Below are 17,121 nucleotides of genomic sequence, written 5' to 3'. Positions count from 1 at the left end.
GATGCCTGTAACAGGGCAGACAGTCCTGTGCTGACTGCAGGCGAATGTGAGCAGGGCCTGGAACAGGGCCTGGAGACCCTGGAGACAGGGCAAGTGGCAACGACTGAGTTCTGAGATCTCCAGCAATCTTGCGACCGCAGCTGCTTGAGATCATGTTCTGCTTTAGATTCCTGCCTGACTCACGGGGTCTAGTGGAGCAAGAGCTGTCCGAGTATCTTTATCTCTCCAAACATTTTAGTGGAAAATGAAGCAGCTGTCTGGGAGCGCTCTCAGGACCAAAGCCTTAGGATCACACAGAAAATAGAGCTCAGAGCTTCCTGCTTCTTACAGTTCTTACAGGGCTAGGGAGAGGGAGGGCTGTTATTTTAGCTGCTGAGTCATGGGACTGGGGATATTCCGTTTTATGCAGCCAACACACGTCAGCGTATTATTGGTGAAATCACTAACTGCTTGTGAAATTCCTAACATTCGTTAATGAATCATTTTACAATTTCCTTGTCGCTTCTTTGTTGAATTTAATCCCAAAGACCTCGCTTCTTTATCAGTGGAAACTTAACCCCTTGAACTCAGTATGCCTTCAGTTTTACCCAAGGCCTTGGACACCTCGGCCAGGAGCTGCCTGGAGCAACATGCTAAGGGTTAAAAGAGAAGTGCAGCTTCCTGTAGCTGACGAGAAGTTATGGGAGACAATATGGAAAATATAGAAACAAATGCTATTAACTCCCAGACTTACAGCCCAGGAGAAACAGACACTGCAGGAGAGAGGTGCTGGCTTCAGCCCTGCTGTGGAGAACTGCGTGCATTGCAGGAGTCACAAGCTGGTTTTTGTAGGGTTTGAGACAGGATCATCTCCCTTGTAGCCCACGCTTGCCTCAATCTGTTAATCAGCTGGGTTTTTTTCTTTCTTTTTTTAATCAGTATTACATTTGGGGGTGGGAATGGAGGTCAGGGGACAGCTTGTAGGAGTCAGTTCTACCCTTCCAACACTGGGTCCTAGGTTACCAGGCATGATGGCAGGTGCTGCTATCCAGAGCCACCTCACTGGCTCCGGTTTGTAATGGCTATCAGTCTCTCTCTCTTTCTCTTTTATTTTTTCTTTGAGACACAGTCTCATCATTTTGCATTCTCTGGCTTGGAACTCATTATGTAGACCAAGGGAGCCTTGAACTCAGAGATCTGCTTGCCTCTGCCTCCCTGGAGCTGTGATTAAACACCAGTTTTACTTTCTCAAAGGAGAGGTAAAATGACTCCACCCACCCCTTCCGGTCATTTGCCACAACACTGTGGACTAGTCTAGACTTTGGCCTACATAAAACACCAAACTCTAAACACAAATACAGTTCTCAAAAATCCAGGTAGGTTGGATCTAGTCCACCATCTGGGGAAAGAGGTATTAAATCCTTCAAGAAAGGCCCTTAACAGGGAAAAGAATGAATTCACGCTGAGGTGGAGCAGGGGGAGAAACGAGGAGCGTTGTAAAGAGCAGGGTGGAGTAGCTGGGCGGGTGTAGCACAATGGTACAGACTTTAGTTAGCACGAGTGGGATCGTGCGTTCGATACCCTGCACACGACAATACAATGATTAGGTAATATGACGGGAAAGTTCACTTCCCTTTGGCTACCTCCGTCTCCACAGCAAGGACAAAAGGACAGGGTCACCTTGGCGGCCGGCGGCTGACAGCCAGGACCCGGATTCGCAGGGCGGGGTGGGGGGGGGTGGCGTAGAGCGCACGCAGCGCGCAGGCGTAGTGCCCTATCCGCCCCCCCCCACCCCGTTCCACGCGAGTGAGGTTACCCACGCTGCGGCTTAACGTTTCCACGCCGCCGGGGTCTCCCGCACCTAGGGGCGGGGCGAGGCCCACGGTAGGGCCGGGCCGCGAAGGTCATCAACAAGGTCGTGGGCCGGACGTGCTCGGCGCCACCACACCGAGTGCGTGCGTGTGGGACTCGGAGTACGTGCCGCGGGCCGGAGCCCGCATGCCGGCCGCGCCGCCCCGCCCTCACCCAGCTTTCGTAGACCCTCAGCGCGGCCCCCGGGTCCCAGCGGGAGGCTCGCCCGGCCACCAGACGATGCGACAGGCCCAGCCAACCACGTCTACCCCCGCCCCCGGGCCATCGCCCCCAGTCTGTGCAGGCCAAGCGGACACCTCAGTCACATTCTTCTACTGGAGTGACAGCACTGACGACCAATGCCCAAGAGGAGAGAAAACAGGGCGGGCCCGCAAGGAGAAGAGTGGGCGGGGCTTCCCGAGCAGCGCTCTAAGCCGGAGTGGGAGGCGCTTAGACCAGCTCAGCTCCCGGGTCGCACGCACGACTCTCCTGAACGCTCTCCAGTGTGTGTGCAGGAACCTCTGCGCTCTTCCTTTACGGCACGCCGACTGCCAGGTAGGGTTCGGGTGCCCCTTGGAGACCGTTCGCTCACGAACGAGCTGTGCTGGGGAACCTGGTGGGCATGGGCACCCCTTACGCTGGGTGCGAGCCGGGCATCCGGGGAGCGCTCGGGTCAGCCTCGTGGAAGGTCGCGGGCTCTTGGAGGGGGGTGGGGAGGTGCAGGCCCACCTGTTATTACCCAGCTACAGGCTTGCAATTTAACTGGGTTCCCAAGCAAGCAACAGCAAATACAAAACATGGTTGATCGCCGCCCTGGGTAGTTAAGTGCTTTTCTCCCTGTAGCTTTGTGGGGAAGGCTTTTGAGGGAGGGAAAGACTTGACCTCCTGATGTTCATGAAAGCCCTTCTTGAAATGGAAGGGCCAGAAACAAAGATGCCCACGAGGCAGAGCCCCCCTCCTCCCCCTCGACCTTCCGCAGAGCCTGCTAGGGCTGTGTCTCTTGGACCACAGTCTAGCGTCACTGGGCGGGAGTGGTCCAGCCCATCTCTGCTTCGGAATACTTCTCACTAGTTAGGTGCCTGGACTAGAGGAAATTGCAGCAGTCCCGTTGGATAGATGGGAAGCCCTTAGAAGACCTCGCCCTGGTTAGGCAAGAAGGGGTGCTGGCTTCCTGGGTGGCCACTAGCAGGCCATGAACCGACTTAAGATGTGTTTAAGAAAACTTCCTGTTCATTCTGGCCTTAAGCAGCGTGGTCCTTTGGCTTTCGAGCTCGGTCAGAGTCGGCCTGGACTGAAGCTCTGACCTCTAGGTCCACATTTATGACCCTGGTCCGGCGTTCAATCCATCTAAAAGACCTAGAGGGTGAGATTTTATCCTGACTAGAGACAGTTGCTGCCCAGCTTAAGGATCCGAGTCAGATACGTGCAGCGGAAGGAGAGAACCAACTCTTGCAAGTCAGTAGTCTGACTACCACAGTGTGCCATACCACGTGGGCGCCCCCCTCCCTCCCGCCCCAAGTAAAAGAAGACTAAAGTGCCTTTGAGCCAGGCATGGCAATACACACTGGGTAGTCTGCAGCAGGAGGATCACTATGAGTTCGGATCAACTTGGCATACCTAGAACTTGGGGTTGGGAGGCCACAAAGAAGAGAATGGTATTTAAACCCAGCCTGGTCTAGGTTAAATGTGCTTGAAGCCTACAGAGTAGTGGTTGATGTTTTGTAACAGAGTAAAAAGTAGATACTTCTTTTCCTAAGTGTATAAAGATCCTTTGTCTCACACAAGACAAAACCACAGAAGTTGAAACAAAAAGATGCTTTTGGCACCTCAGCCCTTGCCAGGGAAGATGTGGGGAACCCGGCCAGATAGTGGCTTCTGAACGCTAATTTGGCTTCAGGGCTCCTCCAGTTTAGTTCTAAAGGCTCTTTGGTAAATTCCTTTCTTGGAAAGCCTACTGGAGAAAAAGTAGGAAATGGGCATTCTTTCAAGATCGTTGTCCAGTAACCTTCCTCTCAGGATGTTTTCTGATTAAACCTCGTTAGTGCTCTTAAAAACGGTTTTTAATAAAAGTGTCCTTTTGAAAGAAGAATCAGAAACCATCGCCATAGCGGAAATATGGCGGTGGGAATTGAACCTAGGACCGCCCACGTGCTAGGCAAGCTAGCAGACATGTGCCACCAGACCAGAGAATGTCGGTGCTGATATTCACAGACTGAGGAGTTAGGTGTTGCTGGCTTCCAAGTGCAATTTCTTACTGGTTATCAAATCTCCATCAACTGAATATGCTGTTGTTACTATGGTTACAATACGATGAGTTAGGCATTTTCCCTAATTTTACATGGTTTACTCTGTGACCTCCCATCACTGTTTCATCCTGGTTCCTTCTCATCAGGCCTTGTGTGAGTGAGCCAGCACATTGTATCATCCAGCTGAAGGTTTGATTTTTTTTTTCCTTTTTTTTATTTGCACTAGTGCTTGCAATCTCTAGCTTTTTTTATTCTTCCTCCCCTTCTACACCCTGGTCCTGAGGGATACAACATGCCTTTGAGCATGCTAAGCACACGTTTGCTGTTGAATTGCTACCACCACCACAGCTCTGAGGAATGTAGTGCAGGCGGGGCTGTGAGCGTGCCTCTGAGCACTAAGCCCCTCCTTAGCCTCCAGCCTGCTCTTTGTAGATGAGCCACAGTGTGCTTGGGTTCAGAGAAGAGTTTGCAGGGGTGGTTCAGTCATTACCATGTGGTCATCAGGCCTGACTTGGAGTGCCAGCCCCTTGGCCGGATTTTTTTTTTTAAGGTTTATTATATATACAGTGTTCCTCCTGCCTGTACACCAGCATGTCCAAAGAGGGCACCGGGTCTCATTACAAGTGTTTGTGAGCCACCATGTGGTTGCTGGGAATTAAACTGAGGTCCTAAGTGAGCACCATTGCTCCTAACCACTGAGCCACCTCTCCAGCCCCCTGGCATGATTTCTAAGGACTACTTTTTGCTGCTTTCCAGCAGGTCATGCTACTGCCCTCCCTACAGCTCCTTTAGTAAGCAGCCTTCCTAAACGGAAGTCCAGCATCCCTCGGAAGTGATTCCTTGAATTAATGTTCTGTGTTATGCTTTATAGAAAAATATGAATTGTTTTTTTTCTTACAGAAACAAGCCATGTCTATTCTCAAGGTCCACGCCCGAGAGATCTTTGACTCCCGTGGGAATCCCACTGTTGAGGTTGATCTCTACACCGCAAAAGGTATGTCCCCACTTTTCATGGTTTCTTCTACCACGTTCCATTGAGAAATGAATGGGGGCAGGGGTGGCAAGGCAGCGTCCTGTGCACGCATTCCTTCTCAGCATTCCCTCTGCTGATACTGCAGGCATGGGCCACCACGCCCAGCTATTCTCCAAGGTGTTTAAGGCAGGATGTGGGCCGGGTGGATCATCAGGGCAGAGAAATAAGTAAAGCCAGGGCTTAAATAAGCCCTTGTTCCTAAAAAAGGACCATCCTTTGGTTGTTCAGCTGGCTGTGATCAAATAAGCAGATGGCAATAGGACACTTCTCTCTATAGGATAGAGATGAGGGGCAGGGATGGTTGCAAGTGGGGCTTTGGGACAGCCCAGAAGCTCTTATGACTTAAGGGACTGGGACTATAAGCGGGAGGGATATAACAGGTGGGAGGTCCTAAGGTCAAATCACAGCATTGCAAAAAAAAAGCTTTTATTATAAGGAACTGGATGGGTGTGGCAGCTAATGCCTTTAATCTCAGCACTTGGGAGCCTGCTGCAGGAGGATTGCCAGTTTTGAGACTAGCCAGGGCTACAAAGCAATAACCTGTGTCCTCTACTCAAGGACCCCTGTGCTGGTGCAGTTCTGTGTTTAGAGATGCATGTCGTGGGAAAGGGACCTGAGGAATGGCGTGTGTGGTTCTGCAGAGCTCACCAGGACCTGCCATTCAGAGCTGAGTCATTGTCTTAGTCACAAGTCTAGCTAGCACCAGAGCCCAGCCCTTCCTGCCAGTCCCCCAGAAAAGGATCCTCAGCAACAGCTTGCGTGTGTGCTGCAGGGCTCTCAGCTGAATCCTGGCTACTTTTTTTGTATTAGTATAATCTTAATGTTGTCATTTGTCAGGTAAAAACAATATTTACAATAATTAACTAGATTTTTTTCCCCATAAGATTTCCTGTGTGTGGAGGCCATGTGGTTCTCAAACCCTGAGTCCTCTTAGGTGCTATGATTATGGTTGTGTGGTCCAGTGGTTGGCTTAATATCTTTGGAGCAGCTGCATTGATGGTCCCTTTAGAAGGTGGCAGTCATGCAAGCATGAGACATGAGTGCCAATCCCCAGCACCCACATAAGAAACTGGGTCTAGTGGGGTACACCTGTAATCACAGCACTGGGGATAGACATGGAAGGCTTCCCTACAGTTCACTGGTCAGCCAGCATCACCTGGAGGCCCCAGGTTCATTGAGATCCTGTGTCCAGGAAGAAACATGGTGTCAAATCTATTCCAGTCTTTTTAGCCTCAGCCCTGGAGGCAGAATTGACCCTTAGTTTCGCCTACGTCAGAACCCTTTGGATGTTTAGGAATCCAGGGCAGGTTGCAGGCAGGCTAGCTCGCAGGTCCCTCCAGGGAGACTCCTGAGAGCCTACTTGATGGGTCTGTATTAGGATCAAAGTAAAGAATGGTCTGGAGGGTGTCTAGCTGATGAGGAAGCAACAGCACTTCTGAGGCTAGATGTTGTGACTGAGAGGGGTTTGGACCTGAGCTGTAGGTCTTTCTGTTTGATAGTTGTGTTTGCTTTAGTGTTTGTTGCTTTAGTCTAAATTGACTCCCAACACATGGAAATTCTGCTGCCTCACCCTCCTGTATGCTGGGATTACAGGCGTGTGCTGACATTTCATAGTTGATTTTTTCCTACCTCTATGCCAGGTCTCTTCCGGGCTGCCGTGCCCAGCGGTGCCTCCACTGGCATCTATGAGGCCCTGGAACTCCGTGACAATGATAAGACCCGCTACTTGGGGAAGGGTAAGTCTAGGAACTCATATCCCACCAGCCCTCCTTGCTTTTCTCTGGGTTTCTCTCCTGTCATTGGTGAGCGCTGTTGCCACATTGGAAAGTCAGCAAGGTGTCAGCTCACTGACACCCACATTGCCAAGCTTGGAAACTGGGCATGCGAACATAAGGAGACTTGTCAGTCTGGGCTTTGGAAGCTACTCCCGTCTTCAGTGGGGAGAGGTGTCTGCCTTCAGTGGAGGCACTCAGACAGTTTTGTGGTCTGCTTTTCTGTTGCCTGGAGACAGGCAAGGCCTGTGTGGACCAGCCCCAGTTCTCTGGCTGCATGCTCACTGACCTGTCACCTTGATGTGGCTGTCACCATCTGTAAATGGAATCTGCTTGCTCAAGAGCCTGCAGAGCACCCAGAATTAGGCCCCGCCTTCATCCCTGGGGCAGTATTAGCCCTGCAAGGCGTGGGGGTCTTTCTAAAGAATTGGGGAACAGAGGATGTGACCAATTTTGTAACGTTAGTGGTGTTGAGGCAGCAAGGGAGAGAAGATTGTGTCTGCTGGACTTTAAGAGCCCCCCCCCCAAGGCCTCTCTAGAGCAGAACAGCCCAGTGTCACTGCTAACAAGCCCGCTTGTAGGAGAAGCTGACATCCGAAGCTCTCCTGCGGCCACTTCCCTCACTTCTTTCCTCTGAAGCCTGTTCTCTGAGTCTCTTTTCCCTTCTATTCACCTCTGCTGGGCAGGCGTCTCGAGATCTGTTAAGTATGTTAATGAGTTCCTGGCACCAGCCTTGTGCACTCAGGTAACACGCCCTGCATCCTAGGTGTGCAGCTGGTCTTCCCAGTGCGTCTTCCCAGTGCATGGTCTTGAACTAACTGTCCCTCGGATCATTCTGGGCTGATTGCTCTTGCGTGGCTCTAACCCCTGGGTTCTGGTTCCTAAGGAAGAGCGCTCAGACTGGGCCAGGAAGCCTCCCTCTGGCGGAAGTGGGGTGGGGGTTAGTGTCCTGTGGAGGACCCACAGCTCGGGTGCTCCAGCAATGTTGCTCACGCCTGCGTATTGTAATACTGTCAGTAATTTCATGATTGTTCCTTCTAGGTGTCTCAAAGGCTGTTGAGCACATCAATAAAACTATCGCACCTGCTCTGGTTAGCAAGGTAGGACCCACCTTCCCGTAACCGCTGTGGATCGGTGCCACCAGAGCGAATCCCAGGGCCTTAGCTTATTCTGAGAGCTTAAAAGTTGAGGATTCCCTTTTATGCATGAGTCTAACCTACCTGACTGCCTGCCTGTGGCTGCTGCTTCTGATGACACCTGAAAGTGGTTGGGAATGGGGTGGAGTGGAGGTGGGGAATACTTTGAAGATAGCTCCCTATGCTATCTTGACCTTTGGGAGGCCATGGTCCAGATTTGAGTAGCAGCTTTCTGGGACATTGTCCATGTTAGATACCTGGACTTTGGAATTTATTGCCCTGTTGGGTTGGCCTAGGTACTGACTGGAACATAGGATGGGGTTCAGGTGATAGAGATGCTAGGAGCCCAGGCTACATTCCGAAGTTGTGGCATGTGCCTGCAGTCTGGGTACTTGGGAGTTAGGCAGGACTCCATCCCCGCCCCCTGTGGTATTTGCATGTTGCATGCAAAGCCCTGATTTCAACTCTGTCCCTGCTTTTTTTTTTTTTTTTTTTAAAAATCCTCATTTGGTGGAGGGTGGCCCAGCAGAACAGCATTTGCCACACTTCCAGAGGATTTGAGTTTGGTCCCCACACCAAACTCAGGAGACCAGCAACCACTTGTTTTCCACGCCAGGGACTCAAAGCCCGCCCCCTGCGCCGACCCTCCCCCCCCCCCCCCCCCCCCCCCGCGCGCAGTCTCCTTCATGCACAGCACACATTCAGACATACACGTGATTTTTTTTTTCTCATCTTAGTTTAGCCCAGTCTTTCTGGCCAAGGTCAGACTGCGAATCTGGTGTGGGTGAAATGGGTCTGGAGGTGACTCAGGGAGCAGTTGGCCATACCCCCTTCCTCTCGTTCAATATGTGCCATCCTGTTGTTTGTCCCTAGCTAAGCCGCCCTAATGCTGTAATTGGTTCTGCTTGTCTGGTCTCCAGACAATTGCTCGTTACAACTGCCTGTGCCCTCTGCTCCAGTCTCCTGGGCAGCTCCTTGAATGTCTTATTTTCTGTCCCTTGGTCCCCGGGCTTTCCCCTCACACTTACACCTTTGGTGGGCTCTCTACTTGAGCAACTGCCTCCTTTAGCATCGCCTGACAAAGCACTGAGACGTCAGAATGCTCACACAGCATTACGGGATTGTAGATTTTCTCCCATACTTCTTATATGAACAATATTTTACAGAATGATGTGATTATGTGTGTGTGGGTTTTACTTGCATGTATATTTATGCACCACATGCATGCCTGGTGCATGTGGAAGCCAGAAAATAGCATCAGATCCTCTGAAACTGGAGTTGCAGACAATTTTGAATGGCCACATGGATTCTGGAAACTAAACCCTTATCAACCAAATGTTTTGATGGATGATCTGGACATTGAGTGGAGATCTGTCTGTTTGACATTGATCAGCAGGGGCAGCCTTAAAGGAGCCTCGGCAGGGCCCTGCTTGCTTGACTAAACAGTAACCCTTACTGCTTGGCTTCTAAGAGCAGCCTTGTTTATGCAGTGCAGGGCATACACAGCAGCCTTGTATGTGTGACCTTGACTCCCTAGGTAGACTGTCCTCTGTGGACCCAGGGAAATGCCTGAAGCTGCTAATTAAGACAAGTCAAATGTGGCTTTGTTCTACCCCATTGTTCTCTTTGGTGCTGAGGACTGAGCCAGTCTTCCAAGCTTAGGAAGCTCCTTGCTATATTCTATGCCCAGCCTCGGCCTGGGGTTCAGACCTTTCCAAAGTGCTGCTTGGTGTGAGAGCAGAGCTCAGGTGATTGCCCTGGCCCTCACCGCCATCTCCCCTCTAGAAACTGAATGTGGTGGAGCAGGAGAAGATCGACAAGCTGATGATCGAGATGGACGGCACCGAGAATAAATGTGAGTGCCCGCGCCCTGGGGAGCCTGTGTTCACAAGTGCGGGTTTTTATGCGGGTCTTACGGCTTCCGTTCACCATTTCTGTTTTATTCCAGCCAAATTCGGTGCCAATGCCATCCTGGGAGTGTCCCTGGCTGTCTGCAAAGCTGGGGCTGCAGAAAAGGGGGTGCCCCTCTACCGCCACATTGCTGACTTGGCTGGCAACGCTGAAGTCATCCTGCCGGTCCCAGTGAGTGACTTGTTAGAACTTGCTAGAAGTGTCCCATTCCAGTTCTGTTGCTTGCTACAGAACAATACTTAGAGAAGCAAGTTTAGGGAAAAGCTTGTATTCCACAAGACTGTAAACACATCCATCCTAGCAGGGAAGTCACGGCTGAAGTGTGTCAGCACATTCACAGGCAGAGGCAGAAATGAAGCCAGGCAGTAATGCTGCTGCAGGCCTTTATTCTCAGCACTGTTCCGTCTAAAAAAACATAAGCACACCAGTCTTAATCTGTGGGATGAGTCACTGCGGGATTCCAGACTGGAAAGGGCAGTTAAGCTGGCATTGCTGGCACACACCTTTGACCCCAGTACTCAGGCAGACGGATGCATGGGTGGGTGACTTTGAGGCCAGCCTGGTCTACAGATTGGAGGTGAAGACAGCCAGGACTATATAGTGAGACCTGTTGGGAGGGTTGAGTATAGACACACCAACTAACTACTTATACTTAGCTCCCCTCCACCCTTATGTAATCCAGAACCCAAACCCAGAATGGTGTTATCCACAGGGGTCTGCTTCTGCTTCTAATCGCCACAGACATGCCAGTAGGCCGGATGATCTAGGACTCAATCCAATTGGTTCTAAATCGTGTTAATACTAACCATTACAAGTTTGAGTGTCACATCATGGGGACCCACGAAGACCCTGTGCATCAAGTCTTTTTATAATTAGGACTCACGGCACAGTGGATAAGAGAATCCTGACACAGCACAGGGCCCGGCCCATGTGGGCCTGATAGCAGCTAGCTGGGTAGGCTTCCCTGGGCCGGCAGCACAGCTCTCCTCTGCTTCTCCCAGGCTTTCAATGTGATCAACGGCGGGTCTCACGCTGGCAACAAGCTCGCCATGCAGGAGTTCATGATCCTCCCTGTGGGGGCATCCAGTTTCCGCGAAGCCATGCGCATTGGGGCAGAGGTTTATCACAACCTGAAGAATGTCATCAAGGAGAAATATGGGAAGGATGCCACCAATGTGGGTGACGAGGGCGGGTTTGCGCCTAACATCCTGGAGAACAAAGAAGGTAAGCACTGAGCTGTATAGTACTGTCCCTCATACCTGCCAGTTTGGGGACGGGAGCAAGAGCTTTGAGTGTAGTTCTTTTCCCCCCAGTTTCATGGGGTGACTTGAGAATGGTCCTAGATCTCTTAGAGCTGGAGTTACCGATGCGGTGCCAGTGATTGAACATGGGTTCTCGAAGAGTAGCCATTGCTCTTAACCACTGAGCCATCTCCAGCAAGCCAGTTGGTCCCATTTTAATTTTGTGTGTATGCGTTCACTCAATTCTTCCACTTTGGCTTGGGGTACTGAACTTGGGTATTGGGTCTGACGACAAGCACCTTTACCAGCCGTATCTCTGGCCCTCTGTGGCCTCTTTGGCCCGTTTTAAATGAGCTTCATTGTGCATTCACCTTCTAGCTGCCGGGGTCATTGGCAGGTGTCAGGAGCCTTGTGTCTCAGATCTTGGCAGCTTTGACTTGAGGTGGCCCTTGCTGAGGTTTTCCTCTTGGATTCCAGCCTCCGTTCTATTTAAAGCCAGTCCTCAGGACAGCTGATCTCAGTTGCAACTGTCACTCCAACTGCATCTTCGCCAACAGAACTGCCATGGCATAAGAAGGGCTGTGTTAGAGATTGCTACTTATGGGTCCATGGTCCCTCACCAATGACCTTTTGACCCAAGCAGGAATGAGTGCCTGACAACCTGAAACTCACAGCCAGGACAGTCCCCATTCGGCACCTGTTACCCACCTTTGCCTCGTCTCTTTCCAGCTCTGGAGCTGCTGAAGAACGCAATTGGAAAGGCTGGCTACACTGAACAGGTTGTCATCGGCATGGACGTGGCCGCTTCTGAGTTCTTCAGGTCTGGGAAGTATGACCTGGACTTCAAGTCTCCTGATGACGCCAGCAGGTACATCACCCCTGACCAGCTGGCTGACCTGTACAAGTCCTTCATCCGGGAGTATCCAGGTGAGTCCCCTGTTATGCCGGCTGCAGGGGTCTGGGACATGGAACATCATCCTAGCTCCCACTGTAGTGATAGGTCCACACTGGTCACGCTTAAGCCAAGACCTCAACATACTCCTCATTCCCTTTATTTTATGTGCATTGATGTTTTCCCATGGGTGTTGGGACCCCTGGAGCTGGAGTTCCAGTTGTGAGCTACTGTGTGGGTGCTAAAAATAAAACCCAGGACCTCTAGAAGAACAGGCACTGCTCTCAACTGCTGAGCCATCTCTCCACCCCTATACCCCTTTGTAGAGGCAGTTTTGATCAATGCCAGCTTGTGCAGACCTTAGCTTGGGTCATCCTCCTGCTTGAGCTCCCCTTTAAAGAAAGACAGAAAGAGGAAATGGTGCCTGGGGACCACAGCCCACCTGATGACTCCTCCTTTCCCTAGTGGTGTCCATCGAGGACCCCTTTGACCAGGATGACTGGGAAGCCTGGAAGAAGTTCACAGCTAGCTCAGGCATCCAGGTGGTTGGGGACGATCTCACAGTGACCAACCCAAAGAGGATTGCCAAGGCTGTCAGTGAGAAGTCCTGCAACTGCCTCCTGCTCAAAGTGAACCAGATTGGCTCCGTGACCGAGTCTCTGCAGGCGTGAGTAGCCGGTGGGCAGGGCTTCTGGGACTGTCAATTCCAGGTGTCTGTAGAGTACATGGTGGTAACCAGAGGGACACAGCGGGGAGCACTGTTGCCTGGTCCTTGGTCCCTGTGGCTTAACTTCCTACAGAGACCAGGATGTTTGTCTCTTTGGGGGCTTGATGCCAGGGTGTGAGCATGAGGGTGAGGATGTCCTTGGGCTGTAAGCCTGCAGAGGAGGAGAGGGACAGGTACCAAGGCTGCAGCTCAGTACATCACATGGTCTGACTTGTGTCCTTTCTTAGGTGTAAGCTGGCCCAGTCCAATGGTTGGGGCGTCATGGTGTCCCATCGCTCTGGGGAGACTGAGGATACTTTCATCGCTGACCTGGTAGTGGGGCTCTGCACTGGGCAGGTAAGTGCTTCCCGCCTGGGTGTAGTTGTAGGGGTGGCTCTTCCCCTGTGGGAGAGAAGGCTGGACTTTTGTTCATGTTCTCCGTGGCTTCTATAATGATGGCTTTTCCTTTGTCCCTCTAGATCAAGACTGGTGCCCCTTGCCGATCCGAGCGCCTGGCCAAGTACAACCAGATTCTTAGGTAAAGATTCAGCAGGGAGACAGTGGGTGGGCGTATTCTGTTGGAAGGCACAGACACTAGTTGACAGTGGATCACAAAGCAGTTGTTTGCCTGTGTGGTGCTGCCATCTGCTGGTGGAAGACAGAATAGCTCACCTTTGAGGGTCTATCCACATTAGAAGCTGAGCACTGCCTGGGACAGACACTGGTGCTCCTTCCTTTCAAACCTCACTCTACATTCCTGTTGTGACAGCAGGAAGACTCAAACTCATGGCAGTCCACTGCTTCCACTTTCCATGGGTTAGAGTTAACAGACTGGGCCAACACACCCTCTGCACCGGGAGCTGACTTTGTGTTTTTTTGTTCCCCTCTTCCGCCCTCTTTGTTTGCCAAGAATCGAGGAAGAGCTGGGCAGCAAGGCCAAGTTTGCCGGCAGGTGCTTCAGGAACCCCCTGGCCAAGTAAAGTGGATGCAGATCCCTGGAGCCACCAGCTGCTTACACCCCATCCCTGACGTCGCCAAGGCGGCTCAAGGCCGGCCCAGTGCTTGCCCCTCCCATGCCACTGCTTCCTTAGATGTCTTCAGTCCGCCCGACCACCTGGAGCCCTGCTGGCAACCCCAGCTTTGTAATCATGTGACTGGTCCGAATCATTGTCACCTCACTTCCAAGCTAGTGTCTGGAGCCCAGTGTAATCTCTAGGGTGGCCACAGGAAAGACCCCTGCCCCAGCGGTTCTACATGTAGAATAAAAGCCTCAGTGACCCATAAGCACTGCCTGTGAGTGGATGGAGCAAATCAGGGTCCCCTAAGAGTCCCGTGTGTAATTACTGTTCTGGAATAAGAAAGTCTGGGGATTCTGGGTCCTCTCTCAGGACCTAAGTAAGGACAGCTAGAACAGGGAGGGATTGAGCTGGCAGGCAGAAGGAACCAATACAGGCTTGACCTAAAAATGTTCCGACGTTAGGATCCCATCAAAAGAGATGACCAGCCATCCTTGGGAAAGACATGACTACAGTTCTTCATGTGTGAAATGGGAATGGCAAACACATGTCATGGTGGGGGAAAAATCACTTTTTTTAAGTCTTCATTATGGACAAGTGGGGTATATACCTTTAATCCCAGCAAGAGCAGGCCAGCTTGGCCTGCAGAACCAAAAGAAAGGAGGGTACCTCATCTCATAGTTTGAGCCCCCAGATAGTTGCTGAAGACTGAACTCTGGACCTGTCTGTGATAGAACAGCAGGGCTCTTACCCTCTTTCCTGCACTGCCCATTAAAAGTTGGTGTGTGTTTAAAGCCAGCCAGTGCTGTGCTGCATGGTAACGTCCTGTCTGCTGTGAGAAGGGAGAGCATCTCACTCAAAGGTATTAACGGAGTAGGAGTCGGGTGCACCTAGCCACATATAAAAATGCTCTTAAAACCAGTGTGAGTAATTTGTATTTAAAAGAGGGGGCTGGAGAGATGGCTCAGAGGTTAAGAACATTCCCTGCTCTTCCAAAGGTCCTGAGTTCAATTCCCAGCAACCACATGGTGGCTCAACCATCTGTAATGAGGTCTGGTGCCCTCTTCTGTCCTGTAGGCATACACACAGACAATAGTCAATGTGTAATATTTTTAGAAAATAAAAGTGGGCTGATAGGGGAGCCCAGCTCCTGGAGGTGAAGTTGGTAGGAAAAGGACAGCTGCCCCTCAGGACTCCCCATGCACATACAGAAAATGTAGGGTGGGTGGGTTTCTGTCCCATGGAAGATCTGAGGACCATCTTCCCAGGTCTCTTTAGGTTAGACATCAGTCTGGAACAGCCTCTAGGGAGCGCCCTTAGGGCCTTGTGGGTGATAGTGGACCATGTAAGCCATTCAGAAGTCAGTAGCTGTATCCATGCAGACTCAGGCTTCCCTTACCCTCAGACATGTTCAGTTTTTGTTTTTTCTAGTAATGGGGAAGTTGCTTAGTGGATCAGGACCCTAGGCAAACACCCTTCACCACCACCCCCACACATACACTTCCAAATAACAGGGAAAGCCTCCCAGCACCTACCACGCAGCCATCCTCCACCCGGCCACAGATAGCGCCCACATCTGTGATTTCAGCTCATGGGAGGCTATGACAGGAGTGTCACTGTAGGCTTAAGGCTGAGTCTCTGAAGTGGGCTTGCAAGCTGCCATTGTAATGGGTTTCAGTTTATCTTCAGGGTGCTGTATACTCAGACCTGGAACCAGGCTGACCTTGAACTCTGATCTGTACATATGCCAAGCAACTTTTTTAAATTTTAGATGATGTGTTTCTGTTTACACATGCACGTGTGAACAGTTGGGAAGAGGTTATCAGCATCTGGGACTGAAGTTTCCAGCTCGCGAGCTGGCGGACATAGGGGCTACACACTGAACTTGGGTCCTGAAGCATCTGACTAAGCCACTGAGTCACCCCCAACCCCTCTGCACTGGGGTTTTTTTTTCATGACTTACTGCAGACATTTCTTTAAATATTATGTATACAATATTCTGTCTGGGAATTGAACTCAGGACCTTTGGAAGAGCAGGCAATGCACTTAACCACTGAGCCATCTCTCCAGCCCCCCAGCAGACATTTCTTGATTGCCAAATAATACCATTAAGCATGTTAGATTTATTTCTATGATTGTTTGCTGGCATGTATGTGTGCCACATGTGTGTCTGGTGCCCGTGGAGGCAGAAAAGGGCCTTGGGTCATCTGGAACTGGTGGTAAGCCATCATGCGTGTGCTGGCATATTCTCAGTCAGGCTGGACCTGTGCACACTGAGGCAGTAGGCAAGGGAGGCGGTGACTAAGCTTCCAGACACAGAACTAAGGAAGCACATTCCCGCCCCCGAACAGGCTGGAACCTTGTCCTGGGGGCCTGTCCATAGGAGGACAGGCCACATGACTGCCAAGTTTCCATGAAGCCATTAGGGAGACATTTATCAGAAGCCTGGGGTCTCTAGACCACATGAGTTTACAGAAACCCTTCCAAGCAGCCACGGTGGAATTGTTAGCTTCTCTGCTTGTTCGGTGTTTTTACCCATTTCTGTCACAAAAAAAATCATTTGCTCTCTGTGGTTTTAGCACGAATTCCTGGGCCTCTGGCCTTAGAACAAAATTAATTGTCTAAAGCAGTGATCCTCCAGCTTGGCCTCGTGAGAATTTCTTAAAGGATTCCTTGCTCAGGCCTCATCCCTGAATCCCCTCACTTCCCCCTGGAGTCCAAAGCTTCCAGCTTTGTTACAAACAGCCAAGCTTAAAATTCACTAACAAAGTCAGTGGGTCTAGGGTTGGTGGTGCCTGGGCAGGGCTAGAGTATCAAGCTTGGAAGAAGTGGGAAGCCGCCAAGCCTCCATGAAAGCCCCCTGGTCTTGAGAATTTTGCTCATAATGAATGAAGCTGAGGCAGAAGCAGCTGAGCCGGCAGAACTGGTACCCCTGAGCAAGGGCTGTATGGGGAGCCTGTGCCTGGGCAGTGGATTCTGAGCTAGGCCTGAGGATGCAGCCAAATCAGCCTTCCTCTGGAGCAGTCTGGATCCCAACACCTGCTTCCCCTCCTCCAGCCAGAGACTAATTGCAGCAGTACCTAAGGGCACAGAGCAAATGCAGGGCTCTAGATGCCTACGTTGCCACTACCCCCAAATGCTGCTGTTACCACAGATACTAAGTGCATCTCTCATCAGCTTAGACTGCGGTTCAGAATAAAACAGGCTAAGCAATCAGATACAGTATCCCATGAAAGGAGATGAATGAAGCCTTAGGGGTCTTTTTAAACTGTAGACAGGCTCAGCAGGTCTCAGTACTTCATTTCACCCTGGGTTTCTGTGAATATTTCTGCTGCTCT

General features: G+C 51.1%; 1 protein-coding gene across 1 annotated transcript; it reads left to right on the top strand.

Annotated features, from left to right (window-relative positions):
• The first annotated feature begins 1,962 nt into the window (after positions 1–1,962).
• LOC121448134 (alpha-enolase-like) lies at positions 1,963–14,051 on the top strand. The gene is made up of 12 exons (XM_041651887.1): positions 1,963–2,385; positions 4,977–5,070; positions 6,750–6,845; positions 7,923–7,981; positions 9,803–9,872; positions 9,966–10,099; positions 10,930–11,152; positions 11,899–12,096; positions 12,527–12,728; positions 13,016–13,124; positions 13,247–13,305; positions 13,678–14,051. Exons 1-12 carry the CDS (start codon positions 1,978–1,980, stop codon positions 13,745–13,747), a joined length of 1,722 nt encoding a protein of 573 aa, XP_041507821.1. The 5' UTR covers positions 1,963–1,977; the 3' UTR covers positions 13,748–14,051.
• The last annotated feature ends 3,070 nt before the right edge of the window (positions 14,052–17,121 follow it).

This window comes from Microtus oregoni, unplaced genomic scaffold (genome assembly GCF_018167655.1).
Source record: "Microtus oregoni isolate MIOR12 unplaced genomic scaffold, Mior012 000005F_ref0000423, whole genome shotgun sequence".
NCBI classification, from domain to species: Eukaryota; Metazoa; Chordata; class Mammalia; order Rodentia; family Cricetidae; genus Microtus; species Microtus oregoni.
This window is presented reverse-complemented; position numbering and strand designations above follow the sequence as displayed.

What these genes read in the sequence shown, in the direction of transcription:
- LOC121448134 (XM_041651887.1), top strand. Translation starts at nt 1,978, where the DNA reads ATGCCGGCCGCGCCGCCCCGCCCTCACCCAGCTTTCGTAGACCCTCAG. An exon ending in GTGACCGAGTCTCTGCAGGC is followed by an intron (nt 12,729 to 13,015) that starts GTGAGTAGCCGG and finishes GTCCTTTCTTAG; the next exon opens with GTGTAAGCTGGCCCAGTCCA. An exon ending in TGGGGCTCTGCACTGGGCAG is followed by an intron (nt 13,125 to 13,246) that starts GTAAGTGCTTCC and finishes TTGTCCCTCTAG; the next exon opens with ATCAAGACTGGTGCCCCTTG.